General features: G+C 48.4%; 8 protein-coding genes across 8 annotated transcripts; 1 reads left to right on the plus strand and 7 right to left on the minus strand. All coding sequences in view use genetic code 12, as the record gives it.

Moving 5' to 3' along the window:
- Positions 1-148: 148 nt before the first annotated feature.
- Positions 149-2,884, minus strand: MCM6 (MCM DNA helicase complex subunit; the record flags this gene model as incomplete). The annotated part of the gene is made up of 1 exon (XM_034153762.1): positions 149-2,884. One exon carries the CDS (start codon positions 2,882-2,884, stop codon positions 149-151), a length of 2,736 nt encoding a protein of 911 aa, XP_034015069.1.
- Positions 2,885-3,842: 958 nt separating this feature from the next.
- DIURU_000125 (uncharacterized protein) lies at positions 3,843-4,808 on the minus strand (the record flags this gene model as incomplete). Its single annotated transcript, XM_034153773.1, has 1 exon — positions 3,843-4,808. The coding sequence occupies one exon, from the start codon at positions 4,806-4,808 to the stop codon at positions 3,843-3,845; it is 966 nt and encodes a 321-aa protein (XP_034015070.1).
- A 538-nt stretch (positions 4,809-5,346) lies between these two features.
- Positions 5,347-6,621, minus strand: EHT1 (medium-chain fatty acid ethyl ester synthase/esterase; the record flags this gene model as incomplete). The annotated part of the gene is made up of 1 exon (XM_034153784.1): positions 5,347-6,621. One exon carries the CDS (start codon positions 6,619-6,621, stop codon positions 5,347-5,349), a length of 1,275 nt encoding a protein of 424 aa, XP_034015071.1.
- A 993-nt stretch (positions 6,622-7,614) lies between these two features.
- Positions 7,615-8,352, minus strand: DIURU_000127 (translation initiation factor 6; the record flags this gene model as incomplete). The annotated part of the gene is made up of 1 exon (XM_034153794.1): positions 7,615-8,352. The coding sequence occupies one exon, from the start codon at positions 8,350-8,352 to the stop codon at positions 7,615-7,617; it is 738 nt and encodes a 245-aa protein (XP_034015072.1).
- A 425-nt stretch (positions 8,353-8,777) lies between these two features.
- On the minus strand, positions 8,778-11,015 carry DIURU_000128 (uncharacterized protein; the record flags this gene model as incomplete). The annotated part of the gene is made up of 1 exon (XM_034153805.1): positions 8,778-11,015. One exon carries the CDS (start codon positions 11,013-11,015, stop codon positions 8,778-8,780), a length of 2,238 nt encoding a protein of 745 aa, XP_034015073.1.
- A 2,813-nt stretch (positions 11,016-13,828) lies between these two features.
- DIURU_000129 (putative polyadenylation protein) lies at positions 13,829-14,830 on the plus strand (the record flags this gene model as incomplete). Its single annotated transcript, XM_034153816.1, has 1 exon — positions 13,829-14,830. One exon carries the CDS (start codon positions 13,829-13,831, stop codon positions 14,828-14,830), a length of 1,002 nt encoding a protein of 333 aa, XP_034015074.1.
- Positions 14,831-16,463: 1,633 nt separating this feature from the next.
- FIG1 (Fig1p) lies at positions 16,464-17,135 on the minus strand (the record flags this gene model as incomplete). Its single annotated transcript, XM_034153828.1, has 1 exon — positions 16,464-17,135. The coding sequence occupies one exon, from the start codon at positions 17,133-17,135 to the stop codon at positions 16,464-16,466; it is 672 nt and encodes a 223-aa protein (XP_034015075.1).
- A 390-nt stretch (positions 17,136-17,525) lies between these two features.
- Positions 17,526-18,767, minus strand: DIURU_000131 (putative acyltransferase; the record flags this gene model as incomplete). The annotated part of the gene is made up of 1 exon (XM_034153839.1): positions 17,526-18,767. One exon carries the CDS (start codon positions 18,765-18,767, stop codon positions 17,526-17,528), a length of 1,242 nt encoding a protein of 413 aa, XP_034015076.1.
- Between the last annotated feature and the right edge of the window lie 1,380 nt (positions 18,768-20,147).

A 20,147-nucleotide genomic window follows, 5' to 3' on the forward strand; every position in this document is an offset into this window, starting at 1 on the left:
ACACCAACAATTTATAACAAAAACCTATTGAAGACAAACCACCGTAGATCTCAAAAAATGTAAATGTTAGAACTAAAGTTATTCTTTCTCTTACTATCTCCTAAGTGTTACTTTATTATTACAGAAATTCAGATACGTCATCACAGGTTTACTGGTCGTCATCGGCAGCGGGTTTGTCGAAAAAGTCCAAGATGGAGCAGTTGGGGTGCAAAATGTAAACCTTTTGACCCGCCAGCGCCCCCGGAGCGTCGGAGCTGGAAATCGACATCAAAATCTTGTCCTTCACCAAACGCTTAAGCACCTTGAACGCCAATTTCCGTTCGTCGTAGTACTCAGCCTCCAGATTAAGACTGTCTTCAACTTGGGTCAAGTACCACTCGACCAAGTCGTTGCCGGTGACGCCTTCGCCGCCGCGGGTATCATCGTCAGACACGTGTTTGACCAAAAGCTTCATCATTGCCAAGTACTTATCGTAAGGGATGGCAAGCTTCTTGCGTTCCAGCACCGCGGTGGAGGCCACCGGTTGAGGAGTGGCCGAAGCCGTTTCATCCATTTCAACGTCTTGTTCTTGTTCTTCGTCAACGTCGTCTTCCATGTCAACATCGTCCATTTCCACGCGAATAATAGATTGTCTCAATAAGTTGTAAGCCTCATCGACAAACGCCCGGTTAATGAACTCGGCACAGTTAGCGCGAGCAATCGCTTCCAGCAACCGGATCATCGACTCAAGCTGACGCACGGTGATCCGGTACAGCGACCGACCAAACCCTTGGGCGTCGCTTTCACGCAACTCCTTGTACTTTTCCACCAAGAAGTCACTGGCTTCCGGAGTCATCTTCGGCTTAAACGTACGCGCATAGCGGATATACTGTTGCAAGTCCTCAGCCGAGTACGGGGGGTCAATGGCATCGTCACGCTTCATGTGTAAGTCGACGATGTGCAGAGCCAACTGGGTATCCACTCGTTCATTGCACTCATCAACAAGCACAAAAAACAAGTCAAATCTCGACATAATTGGAGCCGTCATGTTCAAGTTAGCCCGCAACGAGTGCTTCTTGTTATACCGCCCTCCAATGGGGTTCGCGGCAGCCAAGATCAGGGCTCGAGCGTTCAAAGTAGCGTGGATCCCGGCCTTAGCAATGGAGATCGTCTGTTGTTCCATAGCTTCGTGGATGGCGACTTGGTCGCTGATATCCATCTTGTCGAATTCGTCAATGGCACAAATACCGTTATCCGCCAACATGAGTGCCCCGGCCTCAATGGTGAACTCGCCCAGATCCTCGTCCTTCACCACCGCTGCCGTCAACCCGGCTGCCGACAGTGCCTTACCCGACGTGTATACCGCCCGCGGCGCGAAATTGCACACATATTTAAGGAACTGCAGCTTAGACGTCGACGGGTCACCGACAATGCACACGTTGATATCACCTCTCAAATTGATCCCGTCGACTGTGGTCTTGTGGACACCACCAAGCATTTGGAGAAGGATACCCTTTTTGATCACTTCATGACCGAATACAGCGGGAGCCACCGATCTCACCAACTTAGAATAGACGTGGTCGTCCAGCACCATCTCCTTCAACCGGTTGATTTCCGCCAGAGACAACGAGTTCAAGAACTCAAGTTGATCGGGAGTGGCGCCTTCGACGTTAGGTTGGATTTGTACTTGCATTTCGTGGCCAAGATCACTAGCTTTTTTAACAAGCAGGGCCACGTGACAGGCGTAAAAGGCAATACGGTAAGTCAAATCACGTACACCCAAAGTCCTAAGTCCGGTAACACCTTCGGTTTGCGCAACACTCTCCCGCACCGCTTTCGGCTTAAGCCCCGGAAGCCCTAATTGGGCCACGTCAGGGATGACGATCTCAGTACCAGTGAATCGACACTTGTCACCGGGCTTAGCCCGCTCCACTTGTTCGCCGTGAAGAATGACGTCCAACAGTCGCGGCATGGAGCCAGTGGGAATTTCATTAGCGTTCTCTTGGATGCGAACCTTTTGCCAGTCGATAAACTGCGATTTGTCGACAATTAACGTGAAGTGCAGCTGGTTATCACACAGGGGACACATGGTAGGTTCAGTATACTTGAACGCTTGCTCGACATTGGAGATTTCTGCCTTACAAAGGTCACAAGAGAAAGTACCCTTGTACAACTCGGGACGCACCTCCAGTGTCCGGGTGACAGTTCCCAGAACGGCTTTGAGCTTACCGATTTCGCTAGCACGCACGTCACGAATAGCATCAATTTGAGGCATGTCGAAGAACGCAATCTGGAGGGTACGTTCGACGGTGTTGGCGTGGTTCAGCGACGCAGTATCGTCTGTCAGAAGCGTTTCCTCGGCCAAATTGTTCATTTTGAGAATATTGGTATTGAGAAGGCTGGGGGCATGGCGCTTAATCGCATTACGCAACCCTCTTAGTAAAAACGGGTAGAACCGATAGTACTGTTCCCTCACTGCTTGAGCGAAAACACCGTCTTCCACCACCAATAAGTGCTTGAAATCAACGTAAAGCGTATAGTATTCGTATTGGCGCATCAGTTCGATCTGAGCAAGGTACACTTTACCGTCAAACCCATTGGCTTGATCATCGGGGTCTGTCAGCACATACTCCTCGATAAACAGCTCGAACGTAGTACACATCCGTTCACCAGTGACATCAACGACTTTCGGTACGTTCACTTCGCGTCGACGCCCCGGGATGCCGACACCATTGATGGTTGAAGGGGCTGCCGGTTCGGAGCCAGTGTGACCGTCCAGCATCGAGTGAGGGAGCCCAGAGTGCAGAGCAAGTCCGTGCGATGACGACGGACCTCCCTGCAGCGACTGGAACATGTTGGCAGCGTCCAGACGGAGCCGGCCAGGGGAGGAGACCAAGTTACTCATGGCGGTTGAAGAAAGCACTTGAAGATTTCGCACGCGCCTCGACACGCGTCTGAAAAAAAACATCAAGGGAGAAAAAGCCAAAAAGTACAGTGTGTTCGTAGTAGTAGAAATTGGGTGAATAATCAGTGTAGGAATGATTCGATATATTAGTTAGAGGCTAAAAATCGGCATCGTGACCAGTAGTTTGGCAAAAATTATGCGCAAACCCGGAATCGAACCGGGGGCCCAACGATGGCAACGTTGGATTTTACCACTAAACCATTTGCGCTTGTATGAATTTTTTTTTTTAATAACATAACATGGGCATTAAAAATATCTAAGTGGAAAACTTTCATACACACTCCTTTGAGTTCCTCAAGTAGTTCTATACTCCAGAAAAAACCAGTATAGATATCTGCCAGTAACAAAAGAAAGCTTGGATGTACCATCCACTATATGGTGGGTACATTGGGTTAAGGAAGTTGTTCAACTATATGAAAAAATCAATCATATTGTGCGTAGTGGGAGGACAAAATTTTGCTGAAATGCCGCATTTATTCAAATACGTGCTTTGATATGAATGGCACCAACGATTTTTACAATGTGAAGGCAATTTTGAGGCCGTTCGCACGATCTGTGGGTTAATAATTTTAAAGTTTTTTTTTTTTCCATTTGGCCTAAGAAATAAATGTTACAGACATTGTATAAACAGAAAAAAGCTTATAAACACAAAGACGGTCTTACGGTCCTTGGACTCCAGGCCCAGTACCTTCTCTCAAAAAATCACTTGGCTTCATTATACCAACTAGACGAGGTACCAGAGATTCGTGGGAAGTTTGGCTCTAAATAGAGACCTCATACTCGATTCCCGAGTATCGGGACGACTCTGCAAAAGTTTCCGCTGCTATGGAGTTCACCACCATTGTCTCCAGCGGAATCAAATCAGTTCTTCCCTGGTGGGCTCGGGAAGCACAATTATTCAATGAATGATATCACCGCAACGGTAGCAATTATCTCCCGACTTATTGCGTCTTCTTTTTTTCCACTTCTTCTTTGACACCTTGTTTCCCGAATGTTGCACCTGCTTAGTTGTAGCTCTCGTCCGATCCTCAGTTTGAGGATCTGCCGATTGAGGCACAAGTGACGGATGCGGTCGACGACGTATGTTAACCCTTAACTCACACTGAATGCGATCTTTGTAAGATAACTTAGCTTTTGGGATTATCCACCAGTTCGGAATGCGCTCCATGAGCTCCTTAAGCACCTCGAGACCCAAGGCAAGCGCCAGCTCCCACGCGTATGCCTTAACAGCGCACAGGAGGTATGGGTCGTGTGACCAGAGGAAGGGAACTTGCAAGCAGTCGTCCATGAGACTTTCAATTGTAACATCCGACAGTGGCTCGGAATGGTGCCTCGAGTAGATCTTCGCTATCAATGCCCCCGGGCTAATCAATTCACATCTCCACAAAACCAGCTGGAAATCTTCCAAAGTGCGGCAATCGTACAACGTTTGCACATGGCTACTGTTGTTCCAATCGGGACTGTGACCAAGTCTGAGAACTTGCTCCATAGCCTGCGCAAAGATGGCAGCTCTTTCCTTGGAAACGGTCACTTTTGGACCAAACCTTAAGAACGTGAACGCCAGGGCCATGGAGTCGCGGAACTTCCAGGCACGTTCGAATTGGCCAAGCAACTCCTCATAGTCAGTGGTGTATCGAGGATTCTGTTGCGAATCGAGAGGGTGCCAGTCCTGGTCGAGGTATCTCATAACACACGCCAAAAAGTGTTCTCTTCTGGTGTCCGGGTCCGTAGACTCATCCTCATCCTCATATTCAACACCGTGATTGATTCTCATATAGGGTTTCTTGTCGCTGACAGCTTCAACTTGGCTCACGTCTGCCGTAGACGGGTTAGACTTATCAACAGTACTGACTGTTCCTTTCATAGCGTCACCGCTCGTAAGTGTGGTATGAACTCGTGTAAATCACAGGTGAATCACAAATATAAACTGTTTCAAAACTACTGACGAGTTGTAGTTTTCAGTTGTTATTTAGTTCCAAGAATTTTTGCCACAACTTAATCTTAGGTCACATGATTGATCCCGGTCACCCCCGAAAGAAACTTCTAGCAAATTCCAAAAATCCCGAACTTAGAAGTCCGCTATCGACGTTCCAGAATGATATAGAAATAAATTACTTAGAGCATTCACATTTTAGATGATTTACGCCAAACAGAAGTTGGCGTGTTTCTCTTACCATTTCCCCACAGGTCGCGCCCCGCACGAAGCCATGCAGGAGTATAAAATCCCAACCCCAAGATTTCAACCAATTGACTATTGAATCCAAATTGTTTGAAATATTGATTTGGATTTATTACTCAATTTGTTAATTTTCTCATTCAGATTGAATAATCTATGTGTTATTCTCCTCTTCGGAGCAATTGTCAGAAAATGCTTCCTATGATATTTTCATTTCCTATTTACACTACTTGACCTTTTCGTCGAACAAGGTGAAGAACTCTTCCACCACTTCGACACACCAGAACTTGCCGTCCAGCTGCACCCACCCCAAGTGACCACCCAAATCGGTCTCCACCATCACCATATTCGGGTTATGGGCGATTTCTTCAGAGGGCAATCTGACACTGACGGCAGGGTCATCGGTCGAGTTCAACGCGATCGTAGGGATGTTGATCTTCGAGATCCGTCTCGCCGGCGACGCCTCGCGGTAGTATTCCCAGGGACTGGCGTAACCAGCGGTGTGGCAGGTGTACACCGAGTCAAACTGCCAGGTGCGCTTCTGTTGCATGCCAAGCTTCAAGTTCTCCTCGGAGAAGAGGTAGGGCGAGTGCTTGTTCAACTCGGCAAAGTTGTTCTTGACAATCTTGTTCAAGAAAGTCGTGAGTGCCGGGTTCAACAAGTGGCGACCAGTGAGCGAGTTCTGGATGTGGTACGCCAGGTCAACAAGATCCCAGGGACAGCCGACAAGAGCAGCAGCGTGGACCAAGGAATTGTCGGGCAAAGTGCCCAAGTAGTTGGCTAACATACAGGCGCCAAACGAGAAACCAACAGCGTAGAGAGGACGGTTAGGGTAACGGGCCCGCAACGCTTCCACCACTTCGCCGATATCGTCGACAGAAAGAGCGTTGAAAAGCTTACCGTTGGTGACCTTGGTACGGCAGCAACCCCGGTTGTTGATGACAACACAGTCCCAAGTATTATTGGTCTTATTAGCGATATTCTCGGCCAAATTGCGAATCAACGGCTCGTGGGAACCACCACCCAAACCATGGAGAATCACCACTAACGGAGTGGTGATATCCGCCTGGTTTTCTTGAGTTCTGGCCTTGATTTCGTCTTCACTGAAGTAGCGCGATCTCGGGTGCAACCGGGGCAGCCCTTCGGGGAGAGTCTCCTTATATTGCTGCTTAAACTGCTCGGTAGACTCAGGAGGAGGGATCACCCAGTCCAACGAGCAAATGCCTTCGTCCTTGTAGTGGAACACCTCGCGCCCGTAGTAGATCTGGTACTTCTGCAGCGCGTCCAGTTTGGCGTAGTACAACGTCTGCAACGTCCCGTTGAACAAGAGCGGGTTGAGCCACAACTTCTTGCTGGGATCAACGACGTCCAAGTGGTGGACGAGCTCGTTAAGGGTGAGACGAGACCCGTCCTTGGTCGTGAGTTCTTTCGAGTGCTTGTCGTCCGCCATGTGCACCTGGACATTGGCCCGGAAGCCCCAGCCTAACATGCCACCAACCATGATTAAGGAATATGAAAAGGAAAGGAAAGAATGGAGTTAAATAAGGGGTGGTGGTTGCCAATTGATGGGACCGCTGTTGGGGATGTACCTCCTGCACACAGGCCAACGGTTATGCTCGGAGTCGCGATTACACCGCGATGAGCCTCGGTCTAGTTGAATAGGGGCGAAGCCACCCGATAAGTGAAACGAAAATTATGGAACCGTAACTCATGGTAGCATAGAATTAACATGTTTTGATGGTGTTTAGGTTTGAGATGAGATCGTGTTTGTGTTTGTGATCGATCGCCGATATCCGCGTATCTCGGGACCGTTATTGCGGCACGGGTGTATCTAAGTAATACGAGAAAGCTAAGCCGTTAGTGATGACTATGCCTTCGAAGCGTCTGCAGTTCTCGCAACCCCAATTAAGCGTGGGGCATCCACTGACGAATTATACATTAGCTCTAGTACCACCAAACTGGACATAACCGACGATATATAGCTACAAAATGGTTCAAGCAATAATGGGGCTATTTGGCTAGATTAAGCTTTGAGACATTATCATCACTTAATCCTATCGCTGTCATAAATCACCACCACGGCCGTTTAACTCCACCTTACACTAGCCAACAATTTTAGGATGGCTGCAAATCAAGCCACCCCTCACTACGCACGATTCTCCGAGTACCTCACTAAATCCTCGACCTTCAAATATTTTAAAACCAAGCGTGACCTATTTCTAGATTCTCCAAAAAAGAGTACAAAAGTGATAGATGAGATTGACTATAACTATTCGTCTGGACTCTATGAACGATAACAAACGGCTAAACTCGTCCCCCTGGTAATAGAAGCTAGAAAAGGTGGGACTGATCGTCCTCGATATAAGAATGCAAGTTTGTAGATCAATCAATCCATTGAAACCATTTACTCGTCAGTTTTTGCGTGTGTCCTGTGTCCCATTAACGTACATAAATGCAATCATTACAAGTGCGAAGAGCAGCCCTTTCCGGAAAACTACGAGTAGGTCTCGATGAGGGTGTCGCGCAAACTGGTCTGGATCGCCTCCGGCTGGGCGTCGTGCAAGCGGAAGATCAGTTCCACCACCGACAACTCCGGGGCGGTGGTGTCGAGCCCGGCCACCGCCAACCAGTCGTTGACAACGAGGCCACCACCGACGACCTTGGACCCTCTGTTGACGGTACCGGCAACAATGGGCACTTGTAACAACAGCGACAATTCTTCTTGTTCCTGGATCAGCGTGTGAGGGGCGACGATCCCGCCCTGGTTCAGCAACGAGCAGTACGAACCGACAAGCACCTCGCCGCCGATGGTCAGGCGGAACACTTCGACGCCCAACACGTCGGCGATCAATTCCTCGGTGTCTCTTTCGATGTCCGGGTGGACCAAGGCGACGTAGTCGTTGCAGCAGATGACGTTACCAAGAGCAGATAATCTTTCTTCGACTCTTTGGATCTTGACCAGATCGGGGAGCGAGTTACGCAAGTGCATTAACTCTTGGTCGGTAGTTTGGGTGGGCACCAACAACCCTCTGCGGTTGCCGGCGGTCATTCTGCCGACGATACGGGTGCCGGCGATGGTGGTGTGGACGATGGGGATGGCGTCGCCCAACTCGGCCTCGAACGCCGAGTAGAAGTTTTCCGACCCGCCGACGGCGACAAGACAGTACAGGTTGGTGAGTTTCAGGAACACCCCGACTTCGTTCAGGTTCTCAAACTGGGTTCTCGTGGCCATGATGGAGGGGAGATTTCGGTACTAGGTGATGGCGATGGCGAAAAACTGAGGGCGCGATGAGGCACGTGACCCGCTACCAAAACAGAAATAACGACGACGATCAAGATGGTATACGATATTTCCGAAAATAATGAGAGGCTGGTTTGGTTGACCTGATTTTCATCATGGTATGATTTGAGCTGTAGATTGGTTGAATTCTTGGAATTTCGGGCTTTCCCCTCACATTATTCAGGAACAATTTTCAAGACCAATTAAGCTTATCGCAATTTATCTCTATCAAGAACAATGATAGTTAGTGGTCAAGAATTTGGCGATGACTAGAGGAGCATAGACACAAAAGAAACTGTTTCATCAATTTTCACTAATGAATGTAAACGTAGGAAAAGCAGGAGAAAGAGAAGGTTACTGATTCTTTATTATTGCGTTCACAATAGCGTGGAGTCAAAGCTGGCTAACAGTCCGGATTGACCCCATGGGCAACCGTTTTCGACGAAAACGGACGCTGGTTGCTGGCTGAACGCCACACAGTTGTCGTAACGAGGGTCAAAAAATTCAAAGTGCTCGAGTCTGGTCGGTGTGGTCACAAAGAACACTCCTTCCCAATGCTGCTTTCGTCGGTTCCAATGCTGGTTCCAAATAGACACTTGTTTGACAGATGGTGGTACCGGTAAGCCCCGCCGATAGTGCCAAATTCCCCCCGTAATTTTCAACGACGTGAGCACATTGCACCCACATAACTCAGGTACTTTCGCATGGATATAAGTGTAAGGGGACGATTCCCTCAAACTCAACGAGAGCTTCTGCACCGTGGGCGGTACTTGGTCAACTTCATTACAATACAACTCCTCACACCTGATTCCACGGGTGCTGAGGAAGCGAGAGTTACACTTGAGGACTCGGGCGGTGATATCGGTATCGGCGGGGATCTCGCATTTGTTAAAGTGCACTCGGTCAGTGGTAAACTTCAACCGCTGTGGTCTCATATCATCCAATCGAACCGACTTCATTGGATGATCAAACACCACATCTTGTGATACCCCTCTTAGGTCGAGTTCCTGAAGGTTAGGGTAGCCCCGTTTGAAAGGGAACTGAGTACTGGGCCAGCAAGAATTTCTGTAAGTTAAGCTCTGCAAATTAGGGAGATCGACACGTATCTTACGAGGATCCCAACACGTAAAGTGAGTGACGTTGGGACACTCAACCGTCACCGACGACGCTCCTTTGATCACCAAACTTTTGAGGTTATCTGATTCTGCATACACGCAAAGCGTAGGCTCATTAAACCTAAACTTATACTTAGAGTCGATCACGCTCGTGTAAGAAAACGCTTTGAGCTGAGGAGGAACACCCCACACTGACTCAGACGAAGATATTGAGAGTTCAACCAAGTTAGGCGGTAATTGAGACCTCTCGGTGAGTTCATCGTGAAACCGACAGTGTAAAATGGTTAAGTTTTGGAGCAAATGCAAAATTTCGACCATCGCATGTTTAGCTTTGAGAATCCTTACTTGTGCGAGCTGCGCGACAGTGAAGTAGTTGGAGACGTTCTTGCAATCTTGCAGCTTGATTTTGACTGATTCGAGCTTAGGAAACTCGACATCTTTCTCAACCGGGCCACCGTTAATTTCAAGCTCTGTCAACTGGTCCATTCGTTGGCCCAGAGGAATCTTGACCCACTTGGCTGACTTCACTTGGGACCAAGGCAAATTGGTTATTTTATCACCAAAAACGTGTTCAATATGGGGTAGCGTCGATGCGTCAAACTCCACCTCGTTCATTTTGAGGCTAACAATCAGTGGCGGCAATTCTTTAACAGAAACACCCAGGCAACCGATGACTTCAATATGGGTGAGATTGGTGAAGGCAGCAAGGTCGATATAACTTTCACATTGGAGAAGATGAAGGTTGGTTAACGTGGTAGGGATACGGTCGTTAAAGAAGTAGAAGTAGTCCAAACGGAGCGTCTTCAACGTGCTTCCAAGAAATTGTAAGTCAGGATGAAAGCGTCTGCGGCGTTTATCGAGATTTTTGAGGTGTAAGTCCACCAGTTTCACCGTGACTTGTTTAAGGTGCCAAAAGGTTAATTCCATGTTAACCAAATTACACGTGACTCGGATATGACAGGGAGGAAGCCTGGCTAAGGTAGCAAAACTGATATTTTCAGGGTCGCCAGTGGCGACAGCTTCGGCCGTCACTGTCACTCCACGATCGTCAAGGTGTTTGGCGATCTCCTCGGCGTAGGAGGAGAATTCCATGGCGATGTAGAGATTACACATCGAAGGAACATCCACCAATGAAAAGACGAATTGAACAATGGAAACGGGGAGATCTTCAAATGTGGCCTTCTCGTTGTTTCTCGCTGTGAGAATATCAGGAAGAGACTTGGCTTTATCATTAGTGTCAGTAACGGGATCTTGGGGCTTGGTCTTAGCGTCTTTGGTTTGATGGTCAGCTTTATTTGTGGCGGGCTGTTTCAGGGAAGTAAGCTTCTGTTTCCGGACACGTTTGTTAGGTTGATCATTGTCATTGTGGGTAGATTCAGTTTTCACAGCCACGGCGTCAGTGGAAGGCGGGCGGCGGTGTTTAGCCCGTTTGCGTTGGTTCGGGCGATGGCGTCTGCGACGCTTGGTCAGGGGAGCATTGCTCGTACGTGAATTGTCCATGGAAGATTGCTGGGAAGTAGATGAAGACTGGAGATCCTTATCTCGTCATGGCCTTGACTTGTCTCTGGCGTTGTTGTGGAGTGCGCGTACCGTGTTGCAGACTACTGAGGTGGCTGCACCGTTTATACAAATTTTTTGTATCAAATGGGAGCTATCATGACAGTCATAGTAAGAAGTGATCTCTCCGTAAGCGAAGTCATAATGTGTGAATTATTACCGACAAGAGTTATTGCATCGTTTAGCAAGATACACCCAAATAAGTGGTAAATGATCAATACCGAATAGATGATCTCCATAACTTAAAAAAATCAATAATCCGATGTCTGTTTCTCCCTTTTGAAAAACAACTTATGTAGAGTTGAGAGTCATCTTCATAGTAGGAATTGTTCAAGTTCTGTATGCGATTGCGATAAAACGACGGTTGTGTCTCATTGTAACAGCTCGCTCCATTACATCCTGCATATACCATGGAGCGTCACGTGTCGGACTGTCATCAACTCTTGCATATACTATGGTGCGCCACTCTTCAGAATCTTCGAACTCTCGTCAACTCCTGCATACAAGGTCGCCGCTCGTCAAAAAATTATTTCAAATTTTAATTTCAAATTTTTTTTTTTCAACTTTTTTTTCTTTTCAGGAACAACTTCCGATCTCTATTACACATACATTTAAACCGTGCGAATCAAGGAAATGGCATCGGAACTCACTCAACTTGTCTTATTAATGGTAAATGCATGCCTTGAAAAGTCTTCCTTTATATGCAGGACCAATTCGAGAACGCACATAAAAGCCTGTCGAGTACCTCAATATTCGATTCAAAATCCATAAACCTTCTGCAGCCAGCAGTAATCATAGCGGTGGTGAAATATTTGGCCTACACACGATTTGCAACTTGTAGCGCCATGAATATCTATTTACTGCATGCATCTACCAGTCCTGCAGGTAATGCAACTGGAGTGCCATTGCTCCAGCTACGTCAAATTGATTGTCAACTCGTCTAGGTACTTACCTGCCATACTTCTGGTGCCAAAGATATTTATGAAGCAAACTGGAGGTCTGTAGCAATTTTTCCTGATTTTATATCACACTTTGAAGTTTTCTATTCGAAAATTCAGAAAAATCCAATTTGCAGTTATAATGGTATTTACACCGTATACATTGTAGTGGTGTATCTTGCCTTTTTCTTAAGTTTGATATCGGTGGTAAAAGAGCAATTTGAAAAATCATGAATGATATGCACATGCAATGCTTATGTGCAGAACCCCAAACTTCAAAGCGTGATATAAGTGTCAACAACAGTAGCAGCACCTACCCAAACCCTCCAAACTAAATCACCGTACTTTCAGATTACAATGATACTTGTTAAAATGGGCTAGTCATACTGTAAGTGGGTGGTTTAGCTCAACTTGCTTTGTCTTGCATAATGGTTGATGCACCTGCATACAAACATCATTATAGACGAAGTGTCTAACCTATCTTATCATTTCTACAAGCATCGCATATCAGTTGGAATGCTCCTCAGATATAATAGACTACGCCACAAACTCAAAGTTGTTCAAAAAAAATTTTGCAAAATAAAAAAAACTTTTTTTTACACCGTTAAAGTCACATAGAGACGCCAATTTTAAAGTCAACTCATCCAAAACCACACCAAATATACTTCCAATTCCAAAGAATTTCATGGAGCAAACGAAATGTCTATATTGTTTTTTCCTGATTTTATAGAATTTTTTTAGTTTTTTCAAGGAAAATCTCAAAAAATTCAAACAATTCCTAATTGGTGTTGCTAGTACTATTTAAATACTTAACATTACAGTGGTGTTGTTCATTTTTGTTTAAAGTGTCTTCTATGTCATTTTAGAATGTGGTTATGGTTTCTCGTGTTTTCTGCAGATGGAACTCCTGTGTGCAGGCATGGATGGAGCAGAAACCTGGTGTGCGGTCTTAAAAATGTTGTCACCAAATAGTCAAGCTTACAGACAACAAGGATGCCAATTACAATGGGGTTCATCACCTTTCTCAAACTCACAATCATCATGCAAGCCTATTCTTTAAATGAGGTGTCACATCTGTATCACCATCGCTGCAAGTATCACAAGTGGTTTTCAATGTTCACTATACTGTAGTGAACAACAAAACGAAAGCGAAGTAATACTTCGTAAAGTTCTCTAGAAAAGGATATTTCAAAATCTACTCTTGCTCGCAATTCGGACTCTAAGCTTTGCTGAATGTCTCTCACGCGTACTGGCAAGTTTCAACGGTGGTTGTCCCTACGGAAGGTGTAGTGGAACTTCGTATGCAACTTTCGTTGTATACAGTATTGGTGTGTAAATGGAATTGACGAAAACGAGGATATCTTCGCCAACACAACTTAATGGAATTAACTATTGTTGTTACTTCATGGTAGGCCTAGCCAATATGAGTCAACCACCTCAAGGTTTTGAACCACTATCATATGTACGACTTGGCTCGTGTGAATTCTGATGATGGTAATTGCTTGGAGCAACTACAGAAACTGATCATAAATCTCAAGCCGTTACCTCACTTCACAAACACCCGTGCTGCAATCGCATCAGAGCTGATTAATCTCTGACGTCATCGACGAATTCTCAGATGATCGCTCTCATCTTGTATAGTACTGAAGTCAGTTGACTTTTTAAGCCAAATCTCCACAACAAACCCAAACCAAAGTAAAACACGTAATAATAATTTTCAATTAACTTCTTCTAAAACTCTCAACTCTTATCTCTCAAACATTGATTATGTTTCATTGCGCGGCGCGTATCACATACATCATCGTCATCATCGCCGCCATGGCCCTGCTGCTGCCTCCTTCCAAGGCCAACTACTTCTGTGAGTACCTTCCGCGGGTATCCACCACCACAGTGATTGCTGACCCGGCAATTTCATCGGTGCACTGGCGCCAGGAGCAGATTTTCGTCACCGATGCTGGCGGCGATACCTACCCTCTCGTACTCCCTACGCTGCTTCCAGTGACTTCAATTGCTGGTAAGGTATACGGAATAGCGCTTACTATGGCTACGGATGCTAGTGCCACTCCTACAAAGGCCAATTTCGTTGCTGACACCGTCAAATGGAGTGTGGCCGATCTCGCCCAGAGGACGCCCAAAACGGGTGACAACCACACCTACACCTTCTCCTTCCGCTGCCACCAATGTCTAACTGGTTTAATTGACTCTCGCGACTACAAATTCCATGAAATGCCCCTGGAGTACTGGTACGAGCTCATGGACGTGTGGCACTGCCACAAGCCCAATAACGACCAGGAAACCACGAAAACCTATACCAACATCGCTCCCAAGACGCCTACAGATATCCTCGTTGGGCTGCTGTACATACTATTGATGCCATCGAAGCAAAACCCGAGGCTTGAGTATACTGAAGAGCACTGGCGGTGTAGCCATTGCCACGCCGATTTGGGGCACGAACGCATTAACAAGTGGATGATTGACCTCGTGTATGGTGATACCATTGAGACCTATACCAAGACGGAGTACTGGTACCTGTCCATGATGGATAAGGTGAACATGGCCGTACGCAAGTTTTCCGTGGACAATTGGCAAGTGTGGGTGGCCAACGTCGACGTGGGCGCCACTATTGGGGGTAAAGCTTATCCTCACTGTCTCAAACTCATGTACAAGCGACAACAAGGCGACACCAGTGATAATGATGAGGTGGTGAAATTGGAGCACGCCGATGAGCTTTTCACTCAGTTAGGCGAAATTACCGCTAAACTTCCAAAAAAGTGTCAGACTGCGAGTGAATGGAGCATCTCCTTTCTCCCTCTGAATTGATTAATTTGTTTCTTTGAAGTTGAGCTTCTTTTTTGATCTCATTGTCAATGTTGAGTGATTGTATGGGGTATACTCTGAACGAACGGTCTATGGTTCTTTTCAAAATCATTTGACAGGTACTCGAATTAACTTGAAACCGGTGACGTCGGTTGCTGAGCAGCACCTGTACCTTGTGCCCCCAACTTTCAAGTAAAGCATAATCTGCATGGAACTACGCTAAAAACGTCTAGTTAAAGACCTCCGTCGATCATAATTGGATGGTTGATCATTCGTGTTTTGAAGTATAGTGTTCCTCAAGTGCTATATACTCTCTGTTCTATTTTCATCCTGTTTACGGTTTCGGCTCGCCGATCGTTCGACGGCATCTCGACGATCGCCCGCTGCTTATGGCCGCCAATTTTCGACACCTGCGCTTGCTACTGGGTTCGCCGTAGCAGCCAAAATGCCCGGCCACTAAAGACGCCACGATGAGGTACAGCCGCACTCACGATAATTGGCGGATTTGGCGGATTTGAGCGGTGTGGCATACACGAGCGAGATTTTTCGCTATGAGATCACCGCTGGTGCTTAGCTTTACGGGTATGTGTTTGTGTCGGTTCCCCCACTGCTGGCGGATATGTGGCCCAGCCAAGATCAGAGCCGACGCTACCTGAAATGGGACAAAACGGGCCAGCGCCGGTACCGGCAAAAACAGGACTGGTGGAGGTGCTATTTGAGACGTACAATGATCGTGGGGGGCTTGGCGGTCGCCTATCTAGCTCTAGTGAGGGTTGCTTTGCCTGAATCGGCTAAATACACTTTGGTCATCGGGGTTAGTGGGGTGATTTCACCGTGGAAGAGTCCCGTTTTGACGGGTGTGCATGGGTTAGGCGACGGTCTCACACACGGGGGTGCCGAACCATTGCACCACCACCACCACTGGGAGAAAATAATTTGCTGTATGCGCGCTGACGACGGCATTTTGTGAGGGTTGATTATTTGGCCTGTGAAAAATCCCCTTAAAAAATAGAACAGTGGTGCCAGGGCTCGCAACGTGGAAATCAGTCCTAATTATCATTCAGTGATAACCCTACCCCTTTTACGGGCGATTTTAGGGGCACCTTAGTGCACCAACCGGCATTAGCCTGGCTGCCGACATCGGCTGCACTCCCAGCCGTGCTGGCGATTATGGGCGTGTGGCGGGACACTGCCAACCCGCCGGGTCCGCTAATTCATCGCCGGTACGAGACCTGTGGACACTATCGTTCACCGAGCACTTTCGTCGCTGTGGTTTCATCTCGGGAATTCGCGAATCCTACCAGCGGCTGTGTCTTCGTATAAACCTAATCTTCGGAGTTATCTCGAAGCAGGTTACACTGAGATTTCGTTCAATGTAACCTCGCCGGCGTTATTGTGTTCGTCGAGGACCAGCGTATTTGTGTCAACGGTCATTGTCGCTTTTAGAGCCACACGATTCCTCCGGGGCAACGTGGGTGGCCTCACCGAGTGCTGCTGTCTCCCTGGTGCCGGGGTGGTCGCGTGACGAATTATGAGGCCTCGGCGTGCGTTTGGGTTCCAAGCGAACATACTGTGCCTGATTCGAAGCAAATAAGGCGGGTATTATCGGGGGGGAATTTGTGTGTTATTGTCATACTTAGAGGGCATCTCGCAACGAGGGCTTGGTCTCGTGGCTGTCCCGTTGCTGGCGGCGCAAGTCGGCTACACACAGCGCCACCATCGCCACCACCGACAACAGCGCCAACGTCACCGCCGCCCAGGTCATGCCGTTGGCGCGGCCGCCGCGGGTGATCGCGATCTGATCGCCACTGGCTTCGCCCGCGGTGTATATCGCCGCCAGCGTCGCCGCGTGGTGGGCGATCGCCAGGGCTCCCACGAGGATCACCTCCACCGCCGCCACCCCGACGCACACGAGCAGCACCTGAAAGTGGCGTGGAAGCCGCGGCACCATCGTGTAGAGGATAAGCCCCATTTTCACTAACCCCACGAGCACGCCGACTAACACTACGTGGTAGTGGGTCAGTTTGTGCCAGCTGACGGCGACATCGGCAAGCAGCACCTGGGTGAGTGGCGTCGCCGTCCACCGCTGCTGGAGCAGGCCGTAGTCAGAGCAATTGGTTTCCTTCGCAGTGATAATGCACGCTCCCCGGAACCCCATCCGCAAGCTGGTGGCGGTATCGTTGAGGGCGGTGGTGGTCTGGTTATAGTGGACTTCGGCTAAATACACGTTGGAGAACGTCAGGTTGGTGTGGCACTGGCCAAGCAAAAGGAACACGAGGATAATAAACGCAATAAACGTGAATAGCATCGCTCCCAGACGGGTAATCAACGGCTTGATCACTAAAGGTCGTGTTAGTACCAAAATGTGGTAAAAGGTCGTGTCATTACCAAATATACGATATTTGTTTGATCGGTGTTTGTTGTTCACGAGTACTTTATGCGGTACTTACTTTTTTGCTGCACGAGTGTTTCTTGCGGGAGGCCAACGAAGGACAAGGGGGTATAAAGGAAAGAGAACGACTACGACAAACGGATTATCGAAGGCCTCATATACCCGTCAGGTGGTTCTACAAAGCTACACACGTTTACACGGGGTGGGTTCAGTGGGAATGTTTCAGCCGCCTAAGGGGGGACCCACCGCAGCCACCGCGTACGTTTACCCGGTAAACTCGCTACTTGTACATTAAAAAAACTGTTCTTAGTTAACCACCGTCTTGTAGAGGAATTTGACCACCCATCTGAGCACCAACAACACCGTGACCACGGGCAAAAACGGCCGCACGATCTCCAACACCAGGTAGAGCCCGAACCGCGCCAGCACCGTCACCTCGCTGTTTTTGGCAACAAACTTGCCGTGCTCGTAGAACTGCTGCATGCGGGCGTCCTTAGCGTACCACACCTGCGACAACCACTCGTCAAACTTGCGCAAGTCCTCGGGGTCGGCGTCGTCGACGTCGTCGGTTTCGGCGCCCAAAGGGATCTCGCTGAGCCGGTAAGCATCAACGTAGTAGTTAATCGAAGGGGGTCCATACCCTCTAAGGTAAAACCGCTTCAACAGGAACTTATCCTCGCCGAATTCGTACTGGCCCAAGTCGCCGTAGCCGGTGGTGAAGTCGTAGACGAACTCGACACTGTGGCGGAGCTTGCGGAGGGCTAAGAATAACCCTCTCACGCGAGGCAACAACACGTTTTCAAGGGGCTTGCGTCCTTGCTCCTTGCAGAATTCACGCAGCTTATTGACGGTGCGGTTCAGCATCACTGTCCCCTCGGGGAAGATAAGGAGCTCGTAGGGCCACACCTGTTTCGGTTGACCTTCAGGTACCAGAGGCGGCCACACAGCGGCAAGCTTCGTTTCCTCGGTGATGGGGGTGACGCCATTAGCGGGACCAACGCCGCGAGCGTTAGCGTCGATTTCCCCTAATTGGCGAGTGAGTACAGGCTTATCGGCGGCCCACTTGCGGCTGAGAAACAAGAAGTTGTAGTTCTTCATCCCCTGGCCCAACACGGGGATCTTGGAGAGGTCCTTGAGGACAATGTAGATACAGCTGGAAAGCTGCGATGTATAGGCGATAAACCAGAGGTAGAGCCAATCGGTGTAGATCTGGTGGTTCAGCATGATCACCAGGTTCGGCAGCAAGTGGCTGACAAGCTGGTTTTTGGCATTAGTGGTGAATGCCCCCTCGCCAACCACGTTGGGGTCGTAAGTGACATTAATCGTCGTGGGACTGATCACCTGGGAAATAAACGTGAGCAAGATGATGAAATGGGTCTTGGTGACGTTGATCACCGCCTGCAAGTAGCCCGGGTTGGGGAACCAGGTGCGGAAGACGAGAAAGCCCAAGAGCTGGGTTAGAACGATCAGGGGGCACCCGACGACGAAGAGGGGGATGAGCACCGCCAGCCGCAAGATCAGCACCGGCCACAGGTTTCGTAACAGCATGGCTCAGTTGGAGGCGGGTTGGGGGCTGGGAAAGGCGGCTTTCAGTGAGATAGTCGGCGGTGGCGGCACCTCGGTCACTGGGTCATTCGCACGCGACCCGGACAATAAGCCGCCGTGGCAACGGGACGGAGCCCACCTGGAGAGTGAATGATTGATCAGAAATGAAGTAGAAGTTGTTGATTTAATTGCTGGAACCTTATATTGATTGCTGGATGGAATTACACATCCAATTGGGGAGTTGATGGCGGGTGATCGGACGCTTCAGGGTACATGGCTTGCGAGCATGTGCGACTGACAGGTTGCGCAACGCTCCCTAACCACTGCCAGCGGCGAAGCTAAAGCCAGTGAGACCATATTAGAGACCTGTGTAATAGAGAAGAGTTTTCTTCATGGATGTTTTACTTTCAGATTATATCGCGTATTCGAATAGTGGTGAAGCATTACAACAGACGTTTATTTGATTTTGTCATTCTAATTGTATACACAAGTACCCTACGGCCTGAGTTAGTGAGACAACGTCAACTCCTTATTGTGGCATTTTGTTATGGTCACTGGTGTGGCCTTCAAAAGTCCGCTGATAAATGTGGGGTCTAGTGATCGATTTCGTCGCAGAGGTGACGTCAGTGATCGGCTCGGAGATATTAGTATGATAATTCCGCACTCACCGCCAATATCTCTAGCATCGCTAATCTCATGAACCGCCCCACAGAAGTCTGCCGCCCCACCTATCCTCAAAAAACACCCGCTGGTCATGCAAAATATCGCGCCTACTGATTCGCCACCTCCGGCAGGCAGGGACGCTGTCACTGCCTCCCTCTGGCTTTGCGGTCGACGCACCGCCTAAAAATCTGCTGATGTCTCACTTTGTCGCAGGTAAATAGTTTAATATCAAACTTAAAATAATTTGTGAATGACTGTGAAATGGTAATTAACTCTGATAGCATGAAGTTAGGGCTACTGACATGTTTGGAGTCATTTACAAGGCCCTTAACTAAGCATAATTACATCACAGGTCGGCCGCCATGCACCTAGTCAGGGGATGGACCTACACCCCCGACACACGCAATAATGGTGCTGACAGCGCCCCGGTGGCCTCGCTATTGCGTAACTAATTGCCAAATACTCCCATGGCAATGCGCGTTGACCCCGAAACCCCTGTTGCCAACCCCGAGTACCACTGGCTAAAATACCCATGGGGCGGATGCTGGGGTCGCCGCCAATAAAGTTTATTAGAACACCTATGGGCGTAAATCGTTCCTTTTGGGGATAACCCGTCAATTTACACCCCACCACGACCCCGACAATTGGGGGCAGGGTTCTTCGACGACACGGGGACGCCTAAACCGGTCAACGCGGCTGTCGCCATGTCGTCGGCACCAG

The sequence above is a fragment of the Diutina rugosa genome (assembly GCF_008704595.1).
Source record: "Diutina rugosa strain CBS 613 chromosome Unknown scaffold15_size221551, whole genome shotgun sequence".
NCBI lineage: Eukaryota > Fungi > Ascomycota > Pichiomycetes > Serinales > Debaryomycetaceae > Diutina > Diutina rugosa.